General features: G+C 51.7%; 1 protein-coding gene across 1 annotated transcript in view; it reads right to left on the reverse strand.

Annotated features, from left to right (window-relative positions):
• Positions 1 to 2,396: 2,396 nt before the first annotated feature.
• Positions 2,397 to 24,282, reverse strand: part of LOC141113782 (cilia- and flagella-associated protein 337-like) — a 178,447-nt gene continuing 156,561 nt past the window's right edge. The window contains exons 20-23 of the mRNA XM_073607063.1: positions 13,013 to 13,116; positions 5,009 to 5,064; positions 4,669 to 4,815; positions 2,397 to 4,446 (exon numbers count right to left, since the gene is read on the reverse strand). Of these exons, the coding sequence (XP_073463164.1) occupies positions 4,267 to 4,446; positions 4,669 to 4,815; positions 5,009 to 5,064; positions 13,013 to 13,116 (487 nt within the window). The 3' untranslated portion in view covers positions 2,397 to 4,266. The remainder of the gene's footprint in view (positions 4,447 to 4,668; positions 4,816 to 5,008; positions 5,065 to 13,012; positions 13,117 to 24,282) is intronic.

A 24,282-nucleotide genomic window follows, 5' to 3' on the forward strand; every position in this document is an offset into this window, starting at 1 on the left:
TTTCCCAATTCCAGCATTAGAGTTAGAATCTACCATTTCAGGGCCATCCTAGTCTTGCTGGTCAGACAGAAGAAACAATAACTGATCTGGGCTGTGGAAAGAAGGACTTTTTATGTTTTATTTGCTGACAAATGTCATGTCCTGGTGGAACAAACCTCAGACTCTCCTGTTCTGTCCTAGAAGGGGACTGTAGAAAAATGCTGTTAAAGCCAGAAACGAGTTGGTTTATGTCTGCAGTGGGGTCTCCTAGAGCCTGGCCGGCCGCTTTAGTCACTTCTGCTTTCCCATGCAGATCTGTGTCAGTCAGGAGGCACAGATTGACTCCTTATGCCGTGTACACACGATCGGAAATTCGGCCAGCAAAAGACAGATGAGAGCTTTTGGTCAGAAAATGCGACCGTGGGTATGCTCCATCGGACTTTTGCTGGCAGAATTCCAGCCAGCAAAAGATTGGGAGCATGTTTTCAATTTTTCGGTCGGAAAAAGTTCCGATCGGAAATTCCGATCGTCTGTACCAATTCCGACGCGCAAAATTCCTACGCATGCTCAGAAACAATTCGATGCATGCTCGGAAGCATTGAACTTCATTTTCTCGGCTCGTCGTAGTGTTGTATGTCACCGCGTTCTTGATGGTCGAAAGTTCAGCAAACTTTTGTGTGACCGTGTGTAAAACCATCCAAGATTTTTCCGATGGAAATTCCGCTCGTATGTACGCGGCATTAGGCAGAGAGAGCTTCCACCCAAAAGAAGGCATCATGTGGGATCTGTGACCACACAAGGTCAAGCAGGCTGAACACCAGGAGAAGTGGCCACTGGCCACACTGGTTTGGTTTTGTGGAGGTTCACAGACACAGGAAGCCAAATGACTAGAACAATGCTTCTTATACGATCTATGGGGTCACCTGCACCACTGGTGGGGCTGGAGGAACACAAACTAGACTGTCCATCCACAGAACTGTATGAGGTTACCAACAACAATCCAGCGTGGTAGATTGTGAACATCCTGTGTACTGGCAGGAAAACATTCACCTCAGTGCTTAGTTATCCATTAGCATAGAAGACAGAGAGCTGCCGCCCCCCAGATTTATCCTTCAATGGACCAACCTATGCTGGAGACTGCTCATTGGTGGGAAGGCAGTGTTCTCTGTTAGTTCTATGACAGGTGCTCATTCATCTCTGCCGTCATGTGTGTCCAGCCACATGGAGCTTCTCATAAACAAGCACTACGGTGTAATTAATGGTTATTCCATTTCACAGAGACGGTGAGAGAAACTGAACCGAAACTTCCACCTAAACATTACTCCACCGCCTAATGATAACCACATGGAACAGCTTGTATATCGATGAGGTGCCAACCTGAATTATAGAGAACACATTAACACACACAGTAAAGTTTATTTACTAAACAGCAATCAGCAAAATTTCTGTATATCGGACCTTCTAGTGTACAGTCAGTCTGGGTGTCGGAGCTCCATATGGGGTGTAGATAGGTGAAGGGTGTACAGTCAGTCTGGGTGTCGGAGGTCCGTATAGGGTGTAGATAGGAGAAGGGTGTACAGTCAGTCTGGGTGTCGGAGGTCCGTATAGGGTGTAGATAGGAGAAGGGTGTACAGTCGGTCTGGGTGTCGGAGGTCCGTATAGGGTGTAGATAGGAGAAGGGTGTACAGTCAGTCTGGGTGTCGGAGGTCCGTATAGGGTGTAGATAGGAGAAGGGTGTACAGTCAGTCTGGGTGTCGGAGGTCCATATGGGGTGTAGATAGGAGAAGGGTGTACAGTCAGTCTGGGTGTCGGAGCTCCATATGGGGTGTAGATAGGAGAAGGGTGTACAGTCGGCTGGGTGTCGGAGCTCCGTATAGGGTGTAGATAGGAGAAGGGTGTACAGTCGGCTGGGTGTCGGAGGTCCATATGGGGTGTAGATAGGAGAAGGGTGTACAGTCGGCTGGGTGTCGGAGGTCCATATGGGGTGTAGATAGGAGAAGGGTGTACAGTCGGCTGGGTGTCGGAGCTCCATATGGGGTGTAGATAGGTGAAGGGTGTACAGTCAGTCTGGGTGTCGGAGCTCCATATGGGGTGTAGATAGGAGAAGGGTGTACAGTCGGTCTGGGTTTCGGAGCTCCATATGGGGTGTAGATAGGAGAAGGGTGTACAGTCGGCTGGGTGTTGGAGGTCCATATGGGGTGTAGATAGGAGAAGGGTGTACAGTCGGTCTGGGTGTCGGAGCTCCATATGGGGTGTAGATAGGAGAAGGGTGTACAGTCAGTCTGGGTGTCGGAGCTCCATATGGGGTGTAGATAGGTGAAGGGTGTACAGTCAGTCTGGGTGTCGGAGCTCCATATGGGGTGTAGATAGGTGAAGGGTGTACAGTCAGTCTGGGTGTCGGAGCTCCATATGGGGTGTAGATAGGTGAAGGGTGTACAGTCAGTCTGGGTGTCGGAGGTCCGTATAGGGTGTAGATAGGAGAAGGGTGTACAGTCAGTCTGGGTGTCGGAGGTCCGTATAGGGTGTAGATAGGAGAAGGGTGTACAGTCGGTCTGGGTGTCGGAGGTCCGTATAGGGTGTAGATAGGAGAAGGGTGTACAGTCAGTCTGGGTGTCGGAGGTCCGTATAGGGTGTAGATAGGAGAAGGGTGTACAGTCAGTCTGGGTGTCGGAGGTCCATATGGGGTGTAGATAGGAGAAGGGTGTACAGTCAGTCTGGGTGTCGGAGCTCCATATGGGGTGTAGATAGGAGAAGGGTGTACAGTCGGCTGGGTGTCGGAGCTCCGTATAGGGTGTAGATAGGAGAAGGGTGTACAGTCGGCTGGGTGTCGGAGGTCCATATGGGGTGTAGATAGGAGAAGGGTGTACAGTCGGCTGGGTGTCGGAGGTCCATATGGGGTGTAGATAGGAGAAGGGTGTACAGTCGGCTGGGTGTCGGAGCTCCATATGGGGTGTAGATAGGTGAAGGGTGTACAGTCAGTCTGGGTGTCGGAGCTCCATATGGGGTGTAGATAGGAGAAGGGTGTACAGTCGGTCTGGGTTTCGGAGCTCCATATGGGGTGTAGATAGGAGAAGGGTGTACAGTCGGCTGGGTGTTGGAGGTCCATATGGGGTGTAGATAGGAGAAGGGTGTACAGTCGGTCTGGGTGTCGGAGCTCCATATGGGGTGTAGATAGGTGAAGGGTGTACAGTCAGTCTGGGTGTCGGAGCTCCATATGGGGTGTAGATAGGAGAAGGGTGTACAGTCAGTCTGGGTGTCGGAGGTCCATATGGGGTGTAGATAGGAGAAGGGTGTACAGTCGGTCTGGGTTTCGGAGCTCCATATGGGGTGTAGATAGGAGAAGGGTGTACAGTCGGTCTGGGTGTCGGAGCTCCATATGGGGTGTAGATAGGTGAAGGGTGTACAGTCGGTCTGGGTGTCGGAGCTCCATATGGGGTGTAGATAGGAGAAGGGTGTACAGTCGGCTGGGTGTCGGAGCTCCGTATGGGGTGTAGATAGGAGAAGGGTGTACAGTCGGTCTGGGTGTCGGAGCTCCATATGGGGTGTAGATAGGTGAAGGGTGTACAGTCAGCTGGGTGTTGGAGCTCCGTATGGGGTGTAGATAGGAGAAGGGTGTACAGTCGGTCTGGGTGTCGGAGGTCCGTATAGGGTGTAGATAGGAGAAGGGTGTACAGTCGGCTGGGTGTTGGAGGTCCATATGGGGTGTAGATAGGAGAAGGGTGTACAGTCGGTCTGCGTGTCGGAGCTCCATATGGGGTGTAGATAGGAGAAGGGTGTACAGTCGGCTGGGTGTCAGAGGTCCATATGGGGTGTAGATAGGAGAAGGGTGTACAGTCGGTCTGGGTGTCGGAGCTCCATATGGGGTGTAGATAGGTGAAGGGTGTACAGTCGGCTGGGTTTTAGAGGTCCATATGGGGTGTAGATAGGAGAAGGGTGTACAGTCGGTCTGGGTGTCGGAGCTCCATATGGGGTGTAAATAGGAGAAGGGTGTACAGTCGGCTGGGTGTTGGTGGTCCATATGGGGTGTAGATAGGAGAAGGGTGTACAGTCGGTCTGGGTGTCGGAGCTCCATATGGGGTGTAGATAGGAGAAGGGTGTACAGTCGGCTGGGTGTTGGAGGTCCATATGGGGTGTAGATAGGAGAAGGGTGTACAGTCGGTCTGGGTGTCGGAGGTCCGTATGGGGTGTATGGTCAATCTAGGGGTCAGAGCTCGGGGGGTATGGTCAGCCTATGTCTGATAGTCTCATATAATGTGTCACATGATGAATTGGGGTATTTCTGAATCATCAGGAATGAGGGGGGAGGGACAAAAGATGTGAGTCTCTGCCGTTCAGGCTCTGTAGGTTCTGGGATGATTGTTTATCTTGTGTCTTGGGGTCCCTGTGAGACTCTTGTTGGGGCCACCAGAAGTCACTTGTGCCGAGGCCGGAAAGACCATGAGAGATAGTGGGTACCTCTGCCATTTCCTAAAACAGAATGGTAAAATCAGCAATGGTCCTCATAAAGCACAGGAACAGTCAGTCCCCATCTGAACCACCAGGAAACTGGGAGTACCCAGAGGAAACCCACACAGGCACAGGGAGAACATGCAAACTCCATGCAGACAGTGTCCAGGTTGGGATTCAAACCATGGATCCCAGTTCTGCAAGGCAGATCCTATAACATCCTCTCAGTTTATGTCATCTTACCGCCACATGAAGAGCCTGGAACGGTGTGCACAGCTGACCATACAGGCTACACTTGTTGAGGTCGATTGGGAGCCTCTTGCTCTGTCTTCTGCCAGCAGACACTTTCATGTGATTTTCTGGAAACCTCACATCTAAGGAAGACTCCTCCTGACCAATACAGGAAGTATATCGGTATATCGTTAGATAGATAGGTAGATAGATAGGTAGATAGATAGATAGATAGATAGATAGATAGATAGATAGATAGATAGATAGATAGATAGATAGATAGATAGATAGATAGATAGATAGATAGATAGATAGATGTGTATGTGATCAGCCGGGGACAGAAATCTCTAACCTCATTATCAGCTACATCACACATCAACTCCGAGTCCAGCTCCAGTAGAGGCGACCCTGCAAGACAAAGCAGCAGTCCCAAATTATGACGGTATTACTCACAACACCACCAACCAACCAGAGCTAGTGCTAGGTGCACCATCATCACCATCACCACATAGGAAGGAGAAATACTGTACTTGTACTGTATCTCTCTGACTCTGGTCCCTTGTACAGAGAGATACAGTACAAGGGACCAGAGTCAGAGCAGGTCTTGCTGGGATGGTTTGATTCTATCCTCTGGGAACTTGTGAAGGAAGCGCTAGCCTGTGAGCAGCGATACAAGGGAAAAATTCTCTCCTCCTTCCAGGAAAGGTATTGGTTGCAGTACGAATGCTGTTTTTGGGAAAAAAAAACGCATAAGGAATGGAAAGCTGAGTTAACTAGGCTGATCCAGGTGGAGATGCGGTTGCACGAGAGCTACAGAGCCATCCACTGGTATGTAGCCCAAGTGTGCCCATGGACAGCGGACGACACCCCAGGCTTTGGCTACGGCGACCTGGGGCTGTTATTAGGGAGGTGGTCCGAGGACCCTGACTTTGGGAGCGATTTGGAGTGGCGTTTGGAGGAAATCATGTACAGAGAGTGGATGCTGAATGTCTCGAAATGCTGGGCACTGGAAGATTTGGAGTTTCTGGCCGTTCAGCAATGGGAGCTGGAGATTGCCTACAGACGACTGCTAGATTCTGCCAGGGCTGGGCTCCCTTTGCCTGGGACTATCAGGAAATACCAGCAGACAACTCTGAAATCCTGGCTGAAGTGTCGGCAATGTGGCAGATTAGCCGTGTGCTTTACCATCTCCTCCCGCAACTATGGACACAAAGGTCTTATGGCAGATGCAGCAAGTGCTGACTGACCTTGACGAATCTGTTTCTGCATGGGACAATCTTGGATGAAGGAATGGGTCTGTCCAGCAGCTGGATGAGGGTATGGGAGATGGAGCAGATGGCTCATCTCTCCAGCTGCTGTTATAAGCAAGTGCAACCCCCACCTCCCCAGAACCATAGCAGGCCACATGCTCTCTAAATGGGGGGGTCCCCTCCCCCCTCCCCAAGGTACATTGTGGGGATGAGGTCTTCTTCAACATGGGGACAACCTTGGCCCAGTGGTGGTGGGGGCAACTTATTGGAATCTAGGCCCCAGATCCCAAGTTTCCCTTATGTGAATGAGTATGGGGTACATAGTACTCATTCACCCAAAAATGGCCAAAGTACCGTATTTATCGGCGTATAACACGCACTTTTTTCCCCTTAAAATCAGGGGAAAATTGCGGGTGCGTGTTATACGCTGATCCCCTGCGATCCTGACCTGTCAGAACGAAAAAATCGCTGACCGCGATTTGAAAATGGCGCCGCCGGCGCCGAAATACACAGTGCCGGTCCTCGGCTCTTCTCGGCCGCTTTCGGTTTCACTCGAGCGCCGCCCGAACCTAGCCGAGTATACTCGGCTAGTTTCGGATAGCTCCGCTCACCGTCCGAGTGGAGCCGAAAGTGAACGAGAGCCGCCGAGAAGAGCCGAGGACCGGCTCTGTGTATTTCGGCGCCAGCGGCGCCATTTTCAAATCGCGGTCGGCGATTTTGAAGCTCAGAGGCTTCAGCAAGACTGCACTGGGGCAAGGCTGGACTGGGGCAATGCTGGACTGGGGCAAGGCTGCACTGGACACTGGGGAAGGCTGCACTGACATGGCTGCACTGACATGGCTGCACTGGCAAGGCTGCACTGACATGGCTGCACTGACATGGCTGCACTGACATGGCTGCACTGACAAGGCTGCACTGACAAGGCTGCACTGATGGGCATTTAAATGTAAGTTTTTTTCCCTTCAAGTTCCCTCCTAAAAGTTTTTTTTCCTTAAAATTCCCTCCTAAATTGAGGTGCATGTTATACGCCGGTGCGTGTTATACGCCGATAAATACGGTAAATAAAAACCCAGAGCCAGTTTTTGACAAGTCCTTTACAAACCAGAATTCATGTCCCCAGCAGGTAACTCCAACATCACCCATAATAACTTCATGCGTGGGACCCAAGGGAGAGAGGGGGGAATAAAAAAACAAAACACCAAAACACACACCCCAAAGATTGCCCCCCCTCCCAAGCACCCCCATGTGGCCTGTTATAGTTCAGGATTGGGGTGCTGCTCACTCATGCCCCCCCTTTCCTGGCCTGCCAAGCTGCATGCTCAGAAAAGGGGTCTGACATGTATTTTGGTGTACCCGAAGGACCTAGCATGGATTGGAAGGGAGGGTCCCAAAAATGTAATGTCGGCTTTTCTTTTGTTGATGTAGCACCCTGTACTTTAGGCAGGGAACTCCTCACAAATTTACTTGCCAGGAGCAATTATCCTGGTTGATCTATTAAATTCTCCCTAAGTTTGAACTTTTCTCTTCTACCACTAGATGGCCGGTTACTTGGTGGTACTAGAAATGAGAAGGGCGACTCAAGGTCAGGTTACGGGTATGTGGGGTATCTCAGCCAATGGGCAGGGGTTGTCTTGAATCCCTTGGCCTGCTGGGAGAACCTATATATTTGGGTGGAGTCAGGTGATCTGTGTTCTGTGCCACCTGGACGGCTGTCTGGGTGGACGTGTGTCGTGTTGCCCGGGCTGCTAGGCCAGAGATTAGGCACACCTGGCTGCAAGGCTGTCTGAGGGTCTATCCAGAAGTGAGAGAGCAGCGCAGGGTTGGCATTGCGGCTTGTAGTCCAACCAGAAGTGACGGTTCTGCCGGCCAGAGAACCTGTCGTGGTCGGAGGTAGGAGGGGAAGCTGTCACCACCAAGGGACCAACCACCTTATTACCAGGGACCCCAGTGAGTAAGTGAAGCAAGTACCGGAGCAGAATTCTCACCAACCGGGGACAGTGAAGAATCAGGAAACTTCAGCAAGTGCCAAGCCAGAGACCCAACCAGTGGAGGTGACACTTGCAGAGCAGTCTTGTGTGTCAAGTCAGGGACCAAGCAGGCCAGCGGGGGTGACGCTTGAGAAGTATCTGGAGTGCCAAGCTAGGGACCCAGCAGAGAGGTGGGGGTGGCACTTGAGGAAGATACCACCATGAAGATTGGAGGAGCTCAAGGGATTCAGTAGCAGTGAATCAGACCAGGAGCTCAGTGGGCTGAAGAACTACAAAGAGAGACTGTAGTGGAAGTGAAAGAACTGTTACAATTTGTGTTAGGAATGGTTAAAGACTGTTGCCATAGGAGACAGCATTCCTACACATGCAGATGTGGTGTCTTGCTAAATGCCTTTCCCTGCATGGCTGTACTCCTGTTAAAGTCTTGGAGTCTGCCAATTAATCTTGCAGCTAACTAAGGGTGTCCTGGCCCTAACCCTCTCTCTTAAAGTTCTGTTAAGAGAAATAAAATCACTTTTGCATTCAAGAAGTGTCTGGCGCCCAATCTACCTTGCATTACACCCTGTATGCCATGTAACTCACCATATACAGAAGGATGTCAGCTATTTCTGGCCCTGGAGGTTCTCATTAGACTGAAGGAGGCCTGGGACCTTGCTACACTAATGATTTGTACAGGGGCAAAATGATATCTCTCGGGAGTCCATACCTCTCTTAATACAAGAAAGGACTTTGTTCGCTTTGGAAACCGCAGCTTGGCATTGCATGTTATTATTGAGCTTATGATCTACCAAAACCCCCAGATCCTTCTCCACCATTCACTCCCCCAAATCCTTCTCCACTACGGATCCCCCCAGATCCTTCACCATTGACTCCCCCAGATCCTTCTCCACCATTGACTCCCCTAGATCCTTCTCCACCATGGATCCCCCCAGATCCTTCTCCACTACGGATCCCTCCAGATCCTTCTCCACTACGGATCCCCCCAGATCCTTCTCCACCATTGACTCCCCCAGATCCTTCTCCACTACGGATCCCTCCAGATCCTTCTCCACCATGGATCCCCCCCAGATCCTTCTCCACCATGGATCCCCCCAGATCCTTCTCCACTACGGATCCCTCCAGATCCTTCTCCACTACGGATCCCCCCAGATCCTTCTCCACTACGGATCCCCCCAGATCCTTCTCCACTACGGATCCCCCCAGATCCTTCTCCACTACGGATCCCCCCCAGATCCTTCTCCACCATGGATCCCCCCAGATCCTTCTCCACCACGGATCCCTCCAGTATGTATAATGCAGGATATATTAGCCCCCAAGTGCAGAACTTTACATTTATCAACATTAAACCTCAGAGACATCCTGTAAGGACGTTACTCCACTGCATAGCTTAGTGTCATCTGCAAAGACTGAAATTGTACATTTAATCCCACCAGGGATCCCACCTTCTTGTCCAACATCAGTGCCTGACCTCACAAATGCTCTTCTGGAAGAATGGTCAAACATTCCCATAGACACCCTCCTAAACCTTGTGGACGGCCTTCCCAGAAGAGTTGAAGCTGTTATAGCTGCAAAGGGTGGAGCCAAACTCATTATTGAACCCTCCGGACTAAGACTGGGATGTCATTAAAGTTCATCTGTGTGTAAAGGAGTGTGTCCCAATACTTATGACCATATAGTGTAGTCTGTATACAGATACTCATAGTCCTGTATGGGGGAGGGAAGTAGGCCATGCCATGCAGCCTAGTTCTTTATTACTGTCAGTCTAGACAAAGCTCCCGGGGAATGTGTCACTTGTGTTCCTCATCTCTGCCATCATCACCTCAGCAGAGTCATTTCAGACACCAGACCACATCCTGCCGCTGGCCTTGACTCTCCGACCACAAGCCATGCCAGCGGGAAGAGATGGAGGACGGCCAGGACATTGTGGTTTTCAGGGAAGTGTTGTGAGATGAGTAAATGGAGCGAGGACGGGAAGAATTGAATAATTCTAGAGAAGAGGAGGAAGAGGTGAGGATGGAGCCATGCCAGGACCAGAATACACCCAACCCCCACCACATCACACCCAACCATTCCCATACACCCAACCCCCACCACATCACACCCAACCATTCCAATACACCCAATCCCCACCACATCACACCCAACCATTCCCATACACCCAATCCCCACCACATCACACCCAACCATTCCCATACACCCAACCCCCACCACATCACACCCAACCATTCCCATACACCCAACCCCCACCACATCACACCCAACCATTCCCATACACCCAATCCCCACCACATCACACCCAACCATTCCCATACACCCAACCCCCACCACATCACACCCAACCATTCCCATACACCCAACCCCCACCACATCACACCCAGCCATTCCCATACACCCAACCCCCACCACATCACACCCAACCATTCCCATACACCCAACCCCCACCACATCACACCCAACCATTCCCATACACCCAACCCCCACCACATCACACCCAACCATTCCCATACACCCAACCCCCACCACATCACACCCAACCATTCCCATACACCCAACCCCCACCACATCACACCCAACCATTCCCATACACCCAACCCCCACCACATCACACCCAACCATTCCCATACACCCAACCCCCACCACATCACACCCAACCATTCCCATACACCCAACCCCCACCACATCACACCCAACCATTCCCATACACCCAACCCCCACCACATCACACCCAACCATTCCCATACACCCAACCCCCACCACATCACACCCAACCATTCCCATACACCCAACCCCCACCACATCACACCCAACCATTCCCATACACCCAACCCCCACCACATCACACCCAACCATTCCCATACACCCAACCCCCACCACATCACACCCAACCATTCCCATACACCCAACCCCCACCACATCACACCCAACCATTCCCATACACCCAACCCCCACCACATCACACCCAACCATTCCCATACACCCAACCCCCACCACATCACACCCAACCATTCCCATACACCCAACCCCCACCACATCACACCCAGCCATTCCCATACACCCAACCCCCACCACATCACACCCAACCATTCCCATACACCCAACCCCCACCACATCACACCCAACCATTCCCATACACCCAACCCCCACCACATCACACCCAACCATTCCCATACACCCAACCCCCACCACATCACACCCAACCATTCCCATACACCCAACCCCCACCACATCACACCCATCCATTCCCATACACCCAACCCCCACCACATCACACCCAACCATTCCCATACACCCAACCCCCACCACATCACACCCAACCATTCCCATACACCCAACCCCCACCACATCACACCCAACCATTCCCATACACCCAACCCCCACCACATCACACCCAACCATTCCCATACACCCAACCCCCACCACATCACACCCAACCATTCCCATACACCCAACCCCCACCACATCACACCCAACCATTCCCATACACCCAACCCCCACCACATCACACCCAACCATTCCCATACACCCAACCCCCACCACATCACACCCAGCCATTCCCATACACCCAACCCCCACCACATCACACCCAACCATTCCCATACACCCAACCCCCACCACATCACACCCAACCATTCCCATACACCCAACCCCCACCACATCACACCCAACCATTCCCATACACCCAACCCCCACCACATCACACCCAGCCATTCCCATACACCCAACCCCCACCACATCACACCCAACCATTCCCATACACCCAACCCCCACCACATCACACCCAACCATTCCCATACACCCAATCCCCACCACATCACACCCAACCATTCCCATACACCCAACCCCCACCACATCACACCCAACCATTCCCATACACCCAACCCCCACCACATCACACCCAACCATTCCCATACACCCAACCCCCACCACATCACACCCAACCATTCCCATACACCCAACCCCCACCACATCACACCCAACCATTCCCATACACCCAACCACCACCACATCACACCCAGCCATTCCCATACACCCAACCCCCACCACATCACACCCAACCATTCCCATACACCCAACCCCCACCACATCACACCCAGCCATTCCCATACACCCAACCCCCACCACATCACACCCAACCATTCCCATACACCCAACCCCCACCACATCACACCCAACCATTCCCATACACCCAACCCCCACCACATCACACCCAACCATTCCCATACACCCAACCCCCACCACATCACACCCAGCCATTCCCATACACCCAACCCCCACCACATCACACCCAACCATTCCCATACACCCAACCCCCACCACATCACACCCAACCATTCCCATACACCCAACCCCCACCACATCACACCCAACCATTCCCATACACCCAACCCCCACCACATCACACCCAACCATTCCCATACACCCAACCCCCACCACATCACACCCAACCATTCCCATACACCCAACCCCCACCACATCACACCCAACCATTCCCATACACCCAACCCCCACCACATCACACCCAACCATTCCCATACACCCAACCCCCACCACATCACACCCAACCATTCCCATACACCCAATCCCCACCACATCACACCCAGCCATTCCCATACACCCAACCCCCACCACATCACACCCAACCATTCCCATACACCCAACCCCCACCACATCACACCCAACCATTCCCATACACCCAACCCCCACCACATCACACCCAACCATTCCCATACACCCAACCCCCACCACATCACACCCAGCCATTCCCATACACCCAACCCCCACCACATCACACCCAACCATTCCCATACACCCAACCCCCACCACATCACACCCAACCATTCCCATACACCCAACCCCCACCACATCACACCCAACCATTCCCATACACCCAACCCCCACCACATCACACCCAACCATTCCCATACACCCAACCATTCCCATACACAGGATTACTAGAACATACATCATAACCTTACAATACCCCGGGGTGATAATTTCCCGGTATATTATAGTACCCCCAGGGTTATTATTTCCCGGTATAATACACCTGGGGTGAGACAGTCTTATTACCGGCATGATTTATATAAAATGTAAGTCACTGATATAAAACACACCCACCTCTCTGTACTGTGCCTCCAGGTCCTGCGCCCTCCTCCCCGCTGTGACTCTGCAGCCCCTCTGGCAGGACATCGGGGTCTTCTGTGGTTCTGCTACTTCTGACTCTGCAAAGAGGAAAACATATAGAATGATATTAAAGACCCGGGCCACCACTCACCCTACACATACAATGATACCAGGGCACCGCTCACCCTACATATACAATGATACCAGGGCACCGCTCACCCTATACATACAATGATACCAGGGCACCGCTCACCCTACATATACAATGATACCAGGGGACCGCCCACCCTATACATACAATGATACCAGGGCACCGCTCACCCTACATATACAATGATACCAGGGCACCGCTCACCCTACATATACAATGATACCAGGGCACCGCTCACCCTACATATACAATGATACCAGGGCACCGCTCACCCTATACATACAATGATACCAGGGCACCGCTCACCCTACACATACAATGATACCAGGGCACCGCTCACCCTACATATACAATGATACCAGGGCACCGCTCACCCTATACATACAATGATACCAGGGCACCGCTCACCCTACATATACAATGATACCAGGGCACCGCTCACCCTATACATACAATGATACCAGGGCACCGCTCACCCTACATATACAATGATACCAGGGCACCGCTCACCCTATACATACAATGATACCAGGGCACTGCTCACCCTACACATACAATGATACCAGGGCACCGCTCACCCTACATATACAATGATACCAGGGCACCGCTCACCCTATACATACAATGATACCAGGGCACCGCTCACCCTACATATACAATGATACCAGGGCACCGCTCACCCTATACATACAATGATACCAGGGCACCGCTCACCCTACATATACAATGATACCAGGGCACCGCTCACCCTATACATACAATGATACCAGGGCACCACTCACCCTACACATACAATGATACCAGGGCACCGCTCACCCTACATATACAATGATATCAGGGCACCGCTCACCCTATACATACAATGATACCAGGGCACCGCTCACCCTACATATACAATGATACCAGGGGACCGCCCACCCTATACATACAATGATACCAGGGCACCGCTCACCCTACATATACAATGATACCAGGGCACCGCTCACCCTACATATACAATGATACCAGGGCACCGCTCACCCTACACATACAATGATACCAGGGCACCGCTCACCCTACACATACAATGATACCAGGGGACCGCCCACCCTACATATACAATGATACCAGGGCACCGCTCACCCTACACATACAATGATACCAGGGCACCGCTCACCCTACACATACAATGATACCAGGGCACCGCTCACCCTACACATACAATGATACCAGGGCACCGCTCACCCTACACAATGATACCAGGGCACCGCTCACCCTACACAATGATACCAGGGCACCGCTCACCCTACACAATGATACCAGGGCACCGCTCACCCTATACAATGATACCAGGGCACCGCTCACCCTACATATACAATGATACCAGGGCACCGCTCACCCTACACATACAATGATACCAGGGGACCGCTCACCCTACACATACAATGATACCAGGGCACCGCTCACCCTACACATACAATGATACCAGGGCACCGCTCACCCTACATATACAATGATACCAGGGCACCGCTCACCCTATACAATGATACCAGGGGACCGCTCACCCTACACATACAATGATACCAGGGCACCGCTCACCCTACACATACAATGATACCAGGGCACCGCTCACCCTACACATACAATGATACCAGGGCACCGCTCACCCTACATATACAATGATACCAGGGCACCGCTCACCCTACATATACAATGATACCAGGGGACCGCTCACCCTACATATACAATGATACCAGGGGACCGCTCACCCTACACATACAATGATACCAGGGCACCGCTCACCCTACACATACAATGATACCAGGGCACCGCTCACCCTACACATACAATGATACCAGGGGACCGCCCACCCTACATATACAATGATACCAGGGCACCGCTCACCCTACACATACAATGATACCAGGGCACCGCTCACCCTACACATACAATGATACCAGGGGACCGCTCACCCTACACATACAATGATACCAGGGCACCGCTCACCCTACACAATGATACCAGGGCACCGCTCACCCTACACATACAATGATACCAGGGCACCGCTCACCCTACACATACAATGATACCAGGGCACCGCTCACCCTACACATACAATGATACCAGGGCACCGCTCACCCTACACATACAATGATACCAGGGCACCGCTCACCCTACACATACAATGATACCAGGGGACCGCCCACCCTACATATACAATGATACCAGGGCACCGCTCACCCTACACATACAATGATACCAGGGCACCGCTCACCCTACACAATGATACCAGGGCACCGCTCACCCTACATATACAATGATACCAGGGCACCGCTCACCCTACACATACAATGATACCAGGGCACCGCTCACCCTACACATACAATGATACCAGGGCACCGCTCACCCTACACATACAATGATACCAGGGCACCGCTCACCCTACACATACAATGATACCAGGGGACCGCTCACCCTACACATACAATGATACCAGGGCACCGCTCACCCTACACATACAATGATACCAGGGCACCGCTCACCCTACACATACAATGATACCAGGGCACCGCTCACCCTACACATACAATGATACCAGGGGACCGCCCACCCTACATATACAATGATACCAGGGCACCGCTCACCCTACATATACAATGATACCAGGGCACCGCTCACCCTACACATACAATGATACCAGGGCACCGCTCACCCTACACAATGATACCAGGGCACCGCTCACCCTACATATACAATGATACCAGGGCACCGCTCACCCTACACATACAATGATACCAGGGCACCGCTCACCCTACACATACAATGATACCAGGGCACCGCTCACCCTACACATACAATGATACCAGGGCACCGCTCACCCTACACATACAATGATACCAGGGCACCGCTCACCCTACACATACAATGATACCAGGGCACCGCTCACCCTACACATACAATGATACCAGGGGACCGCTCACCCTACACATACAATGATACCAGGGCACCGCTCACCCTACACATACAATGATACCAGGGGACCGCCCACCCTACATATACAATGATACCAGGGCACCGCTCACCCTACATATACAATGATACCAGGGCACCGCTCACCCTACACAATGATACCAGGGCACCGCTCACCCTACATATACAATGATACCAGGGCACCGCTCACCCTACATATACAATGATACCAGGGCACCGCTCACCCTACACATACAATGATACCAGGGCACCGCTCACCCTACACATACAATGATACCAGGGCACCGCTCACCCTACATATACAATGATACCAGGGCACCGCTCACCCTACATATACAATGATACCAGGGCACCGCTCACCCTATACAATGATACCAGGGGACCGCTCACCCTACACATACAATGATACCAGGGGACCGCTCACCCTACATATACAATGATACCAGGGCACCGCTCACCCTACATATACAATGATACCAGGGCACCGCTCACCCTACATATACAATGATACCAGGGCACCGCTCACCCTATACAATGATACCAGGGGACCGCTCACCCTACACATACAATGATACCAGGGCACCGCTCACCCTACACATACAATGATACCAGGGCACCGCTCACCCTACACAATGATACCAGGGCACCGCTCACCCTACACATACAATGATACCAGGGCACCGCTCACCCTACACAATGATACCAGGGCACCGCTCACCCTACATATACAATGATACCAGGGCACCGCTCACCCTACATATACAATGATACCAGGGCACCGCTCACCCTACATATACAATGATACCAGGGCACCGCTCACCCTATACAATGATACCAGGGGACCGCTCACCCTACACATACAATGATACCAGGGCACCGCTCACCCTACATATACAATGATACCAGGGCACCGCTCACCCTACACATACAATGATACCAGGGCACCGCTCACCCTACATATACAATGATACCAGGGCACCGCTCACCCTACACATACAATGATACCAGGGCACCGCTCACCCTACACATACAATGATACCAGGGCACCGCTCACCCTACACATACAATGATACCAGGGCACCGCTCACCCTACACATACAATGATACCAGGGCACCGCTCACCCTACATATACAATGATACCAGGGCACCGCTCACCCTACATATACAATGATACCAGGGCACCGCTCACCCTACATATACAATGATACCAGGGCACCGCTCACCCTACACATACAATGATACCAGGGCACCGCTCACCCTACACATACAATGATACCAGGGCACCGCTCACCCTACATATACAATGATACCAGGGCACCGCTCACCCTATACATACAATGATACCAGGGGACCGCTCACCCTACACATACAATGATACCAGGGCACCGCTCACCCTACACAATGATACCAGGGCACCGCTCACCCTACACAATGATACCAGGGCACCGCTCACCCTACACAATGATACCAGGGCACCGCTCACCCTACATATACAATGATACCAGGGCACCGCTCACCCTACACATACAATGATACCAGGGCACCGCTCACCCTACATATACAATGATACCAGGGCACCGCTCACCCTACACATACAATGATACCAGGGCACCGCTCACCCTACACAATGATACCAGGGCACCGCTCACCCTACATATACAATGATACCAGGGCACCGCTCACCCTACATATACAATGATACCAGGGCACCGCTCACCCTACATATACAATGATACCAGGGCACCGCTCACCCTATACAATGATACCAGGGCACCGCTCACCCTACATATACAATGATACCAGGGCACCGCTCACCCTACACATACAATGATACCAGGGCACCGCTCACCCTACACATACAATGATACCAGGGCACCGCTCACCCTACACATACAATGATACCAGGGCACCGCTCACCCTACACATACAATGATACCAGGGCACCGCTCACCCTACACATACAATGATACCAGGGGACCGCTCACCCTACACATACAATGATACCAGGGCACCGCTCACCCTACACAATGATACCAGGGCACCGCTCACCCTACACAATGATACCAGGGCACCGCTCACCCTACACAATGATACCAGGGCACCGCTCACCCTACATATACAATGATACCAGGGCACCGCTCACCCTACACATACAATGATACCAGGGCACCGCTCACCCTACATATACAATGATACCAGGGCACCGCTCACCCTACACATACAATGATACCAGGGCACCGCTCACCCTACACAATGATACCAGGGCACCGCTCACCCTACATATACAATGATACCAGGGCACCGCTCACCCTACATATACAATGATACCAGGGCACCGCTCACCCTACATATACAATGTTACCAGGGCACCGCTCACCCTATACAATGATACCAGGGCACCGCTCACCCTACACATACAATGATACCAGGGGACCGCTCACCCTACACATACAATGATACCAGGGGACCGCTCACCCTACACATACAATGATACCAGGGGACCGCTCACCCTATACATACAATGATACCAGGGCACCGCTCACCCTACACATACAATGATACCAGGGGACCGCTCACCCTACACATACAATGATACCAGGGGACCGCTCACCCTACACATACAATGATACCAGGGCACCGCTCACCCTACACAATGATACCAGGGCACCGCTCACCCTACACATACAATGATACCAGGGCACCGCTCACCCTATACATACAATGATACCAGGGCACCGCTCACCCTACACATACAATGATACCAGGGCACCGCTCACCCTACACATACAATGATACCAGGGCACCGCTCACCCTACACATACAATGATACCAGGGCACCGCTCACCCTACACATAAAATGATACCAGGGGACCGCCCACCCTACATATACAATGATACCAGGGCACCGCTCACCCTATACAATGATACCAGGGCACCGCTCACCCTACACATACAATGATACCAGGGCACCGCTCACCCTACACATACAATGATACCAGGGCACCGCTCACCCTACATATACAATGATACCAGGGGACCACCGATCAGATGGTTACAGATGTTTTCACGTTTGACTATGAAGGGGGAACCTACCCTTGAGGACCTGCGAGAACACAGAGGCTATGCTCGGTCTTGCAGGAAAGAACAGTATCTTGAAAGGGCATACAGGGAACTGCTAGAACCCATTCAGCAGCACACTCTAGAATTAGCAGCGAAAACTCCGGAGATTGCTGTCCCCAAAGCTGAAGTGCTGACAACAGGGCAGAGCTCTGCTAACCTCTGCCCAGCACCGATAGAACCCAGAAGATATTATGGACAGGAGATAGTGAACCTCTATCCCCAGATATCAGTCCCAGAGACTGCAGATTTTATAGACTTTTCTGCTGAGGAGGAACAACTCAGTGAACCTTCAGCAGAAGAGCTGGCTTCAGAGCATGGCACTGTTGACCTCTGCCCACAAGAATCGACTCTGCAGGAGCTCCAGGAAGAGAACGCAATTGGCACCTCAACTGCAGCTTGAGCTGATATCAGTGGATGGGACTGGGGTCTCCACCGACAGCAACCCAGCAGAAGAGCTGGCAACAGAGCAGAGTGCTGCTGGCCTCTGTCCTCAACTAACAGAAGAGGGAGTTCCTATTGTAGTGGAGGGGACTTCTATCTCCACTGACACAAGGCCAGAAAAAAGGTCCGCAATTGGGACAGGAGGATGTCAGCCTTGCTCTGCAAACACCGGGGAATTTTCATCTAGCAATAGTGGATGGGATTTCAGTCTCCAGCGGTTAAAAGAACTCCAGGGGAAAGGACCAGTCTGCACTTCTCCCCAGCAGCGGGTATGTTCTACGAGAGAGGCAGAGATTGGCTGGGTGAGTAATTTTCTGTTTGGGACAATGTGTTTGGGGTACGGTGTGGGTAAGGGCATTGGGGGACTGGCCTAACTTCGAAATCAACGCGTTTAGGGTCTCCTGTGTTGGTCTTCTGCTGAAAGGGGAGATGTGTGACAGGAGTCACTTTGGGTGGGGGGCTTGTGGAACCAAGCTTGCCTGCTTACCAGATGGCAGACTCAAAAAGCAGGTAACTAAACGACCGGATAGACTCCAGCTGGATGAGATGAGACTATTGGATGGATCGACCTTACAGCTTTGACCCGAAGACTCAATTACTCACACGATGAGTGTAGGACCAATCCCTTATTGGCTGCCATTGGAGATGAAGGTAGGTCACCGCTTATCTCCCAACATGTAAATCTGCTTTTGTTGCTGTGTTGGGTAATGTCAGTGTGCCTTCATATATATATCCACTTTAGCTATATCTGACTGCAGGCCGATCCTGGTATACTTTTTCTAATATACTTCAGGCGGTGTACACAGTACAGTACACCCACCCATAGTTGTTATTACACTTCTGTTGGTGTACATAGTACGGTGCACCCCTAGTGCAGTTGCTACTACTTTTCTGGTGGTGTACACAATACACAATACAGTGTAGTGTTTTTTTGCTAAACAAAATTTACAGCATGTCTGGAAGGCCACCAAGGAGAGGCAGACGCTCACAGGCCAATAAAAGAGGGCAAGCAGGCTCTGTGTCTACAGTGAACAGTGCTGGTCGTGGACATGGTGCATCCTCAGCACGTGGCCGTGGGGCACGCTTGTCCTTTTTTCCTGCAGCTAGCCATGTTATTGAGCCACAACATGCAGAAGAGTTGGTGGAATGGATAACAAAGCCGTCCTCATCCTCCTCATCCTGTCACCCAGGCTCAGAGTAGTTTGCCTGCCAATGCAGCTGCCAAAGCGGCCTATTCCATCAGCTCCTTGTCCACAGTCACTCCTTCCCTAGCCCCACCATCATGCACTATTCAACCACAGTGTCGGGTACATGGTGCTTGAGGATGTGCAGCGATTTGAAGGCTCTGATGATGGTACCCAGGTTGAGGAAGGGAGTAACGCGAGTCTAGAGAGAGGGGGTGCCCAAGAAACTGGCAGTCATGTTCCCCGAGCTGCAGCATACTGCCAAGTTTGCTCCAGTGAAGAGGAAGGAGGGGATGATGAGGTCACTGACTCGGGTGCCTGATAGAAGAGATGAGGAGGAGGCGGAGGCACATCTCCAACGAGGCAGGATGCCTTCCAGGGGGCAGCTTAAGGGCAGCCACCCTATTGCATCACACCGCAGAGCTAAGCAGGTGCAGGGCGCTGCTGACTCCCCACATATTTTGAAAAGTTCCTTGGTGTGGGCCTTTTTTGACACGTGTGCAGCAGATCGCACCGTTGCTGTTTACAACATATGTCTGAAGTGTATCAAGCGTGGCCAAAACAGCACCACATGCTTGACCAGACATATGACGACCTCCCATGCAGTCTGTTGGCAACAGCACTTAAAAGACCCACATCAAGAACAAGGCAGACCTCTCCTTTCTCCTCATCAGCTGGGATCTCCAACCCCAGTATACCTCCAGTCCTCTCAGAAACCTGCACTAGGTGTCCCAAGTACTTGCGGCCAATCTGCTAGCGGTACACCAACATCGGATTTTAGCAGGCAAATTTCCCTACCCCAGTTGCTAAACCGTCAAAAGAAATTCGGTCCCAGCCATCCAAATGCCTAGCGTCTGAATGCTAGCTTGGCCAAATTGCTAGCACTGCAACTACTGCCTTTTCAGCTAGTAGACTCTGCCCCCTTTTGTGAATTTGTGGAATGTGCGGTACCTCAGTGGCAGGTTCCCAAACGCCACTTCTTTTCACGGAAGGCCATTCCGGCTCTCTACCAGCATGTGGAAGGCAATGTGTTGACCTCGTTGGACAGGGCGGTCAGCAGTAAGGTGCATATTACCGCTGACTCATGGTCCAGCAGGCATGGACAAGGGCGTTACCTTTCTTTCACTGCGCACTGGGTAACTCTGCTGGCAGCTGGGAAGGATGCAGGACAAGGTGCAGTATTGTTGGAGCTTGTTCCGCCACCACACCTCCAAAATGCTAGTGGTGATTCTGCCACACCTCTCTCCTCCACCCCTCCTCTTCTTCTTCCTCTATGGCCTCTTCCTCTGCAGATTTCTCCTCTGAACCAGCGGTGCTCCGTAGGCGTTCAAGGGGCTACGCAAGCACTCAGGCAAAAAGATGCCATGCGGTACTTGAGTTGGTCTGCTTAGGGGACAGGAGCCACACTGGGGCAGAGATTCTGTCAGCTCTGCAGGGGCAGGCTCAGAGGTGGTTGACGGCACACCAACTTCAGCCAGGAATACTTGTATGTGACAATGGCACAAACCTCCTCTCCGCCCTCCAACAGGGACACTTGACCCATGTTCCCTGTTTGGCTCATGTCCTGAATTTGGTGGTGCAATGGTTCTTAAAAAGGTACCCTGACTTACAGGATCTCCTGAGGCAGGCCAAGAAAGTCTGTGGTCATTTCCGCCGGTCATATAATGCCAGTGCTCACCTGGCTGACATTCAAAGAGAATGCAACCTGCCCAAGAACCGCCTCATTTGTGACATGCCCACCAGGTGGAACTCAACTTTGGCAATGCTGCAGTGGCTGCACATGCAGCAGAGGGCCATCAATGAGTACCTGTGTGAGTATGGCACCAGGACAGGGTCAGGGGAGCTTGTTTTTTTTTCGCCACACCAGTGGATACTGATCAAGGATGTATGCACTGTCTTGTCACCACTTGAGGAGGCCACGAGGATTGTGAGCAGTGACAGTGCATGCATCAATGATACTGTCCCTCTTGTCTTCCTGTTGGAGCACACGCTGCGTGGAATAATGGACAGGACACTTGAGGCAGAACAGCGGGAGGAAGAGGAGGACTTCCTTACCTCTCAAGGCCCCCTTTATCCAGATACTAGTATTCCTGCAGTCCTGGGAGGAGGAGGAGAACACTCAGCATCATCAGCAGTCTTCAAGGGATCGTTTTCAGTCCCCAGAAACCCATGGAGTTGTACGTGGCTGGGAGGAGGTGGTTGAGGATCATGTGATCCTTAGTGACCCAGAGGACTCAGGATTGAATGCCTCTGCAAACTTACACTGCATGGCCTCCCTGATTCTGCAAAGTCTGCAAAAGGACCCTAGGATTCGTGGTATCAAGCTGAGGGATCATTACTGGCTGGCAACCCTTCTTGATCCACGTTACAAGGGTAAGGTTGCAGAACTTATCCAGCCTTCGCAGAGGGAGCAGAGGATGAAACATCTTCTGTAGGCCTTGCAGAAAGGTTTGTGCAATGTGTTTCCAGAGCCTGGGAGGTTACAATTTCCTGGTCCTCCTGGACATCGTGTTGCTGAGGCTTCGGTCAGTCACAGAAGGAGCGGTGGAGAAGGTGGCTGGCTGACCAATGCCTTCAGACAATTCTTCAGTCCTCAGCGCCCAGGTCTGATCAGTTCCAGCAACCATCGCCAGCATCTAAATTACATGGTGCAGGAATATCTAGAGGCAAGATCAGACTTAGAGACCTTTCCACCAGAACATCCACTGAGTTACTGGGTCTTGAGGATGGACCACTGGCCAGAGCTTGCTCAATATGCAGTTGAGCTACTGGCCTGTCCTGCATCCAGCGTTCTTTCTGAACGCACATTTAGTGCTGCTGGAGGCTTTGTAACCGATCCCAGAGTGCGCCTGTCCACAGACTCTGTTGATCGGCTCATATTCATAAAAATGAATCAGTCTTGGATCGCCAGCTACCAAGCACCTGATGCTGATGTAACCAATTGATTTTTCTATGGATGTGAGACCCCTTGAAGACTGCATATGCTGAGTGACTATCCTATTCCTCCTCAATCTTCATGATGATAGCTTCTAGGAATATTTTCGGTTCAGGGCACCACCACCACTCCCTAAGGCCCAATTTTTATGCCCCTGTTTAACAGGGGCACGTAATTACAATTCTTGATATAATATTTCACAGCAGGGCCCATTCCAGCACCCACCAATAGTATCTGTGAGGGCTTACAGTGTTCTGGTACCACCAACACCTAAGGCCCAATTTTCCGCAGAGTGTGTAGGGCAGGCCGTATAGTATATACAGGCAGTCCCCTATTTTCAAACATCCGACTTACAAATGACTCCTACTTACAAACAGAAGGAGACAACAGGAAGTGAGATGAAATCTACCCCTAGGAAGGGAAATTCTCTCCTGTAAGTTAATATGGGAAAAACGTGTCTCC

The sequence above is a fragment of the Aquarana catesbeiana genome, linkage group LG12 (genome assembly GCF_042186555.1).
Source record: "Aquarana catesbeiana isolate 2022-GZ linkage group LG12, ASM4218655v1, whole genome shotgun sequence".
NCBI lineage: Eukaryota > Metazoa > Chordata > Amphibia > Anura > Ranidae > Aquarana > Aquarana catesbeiana.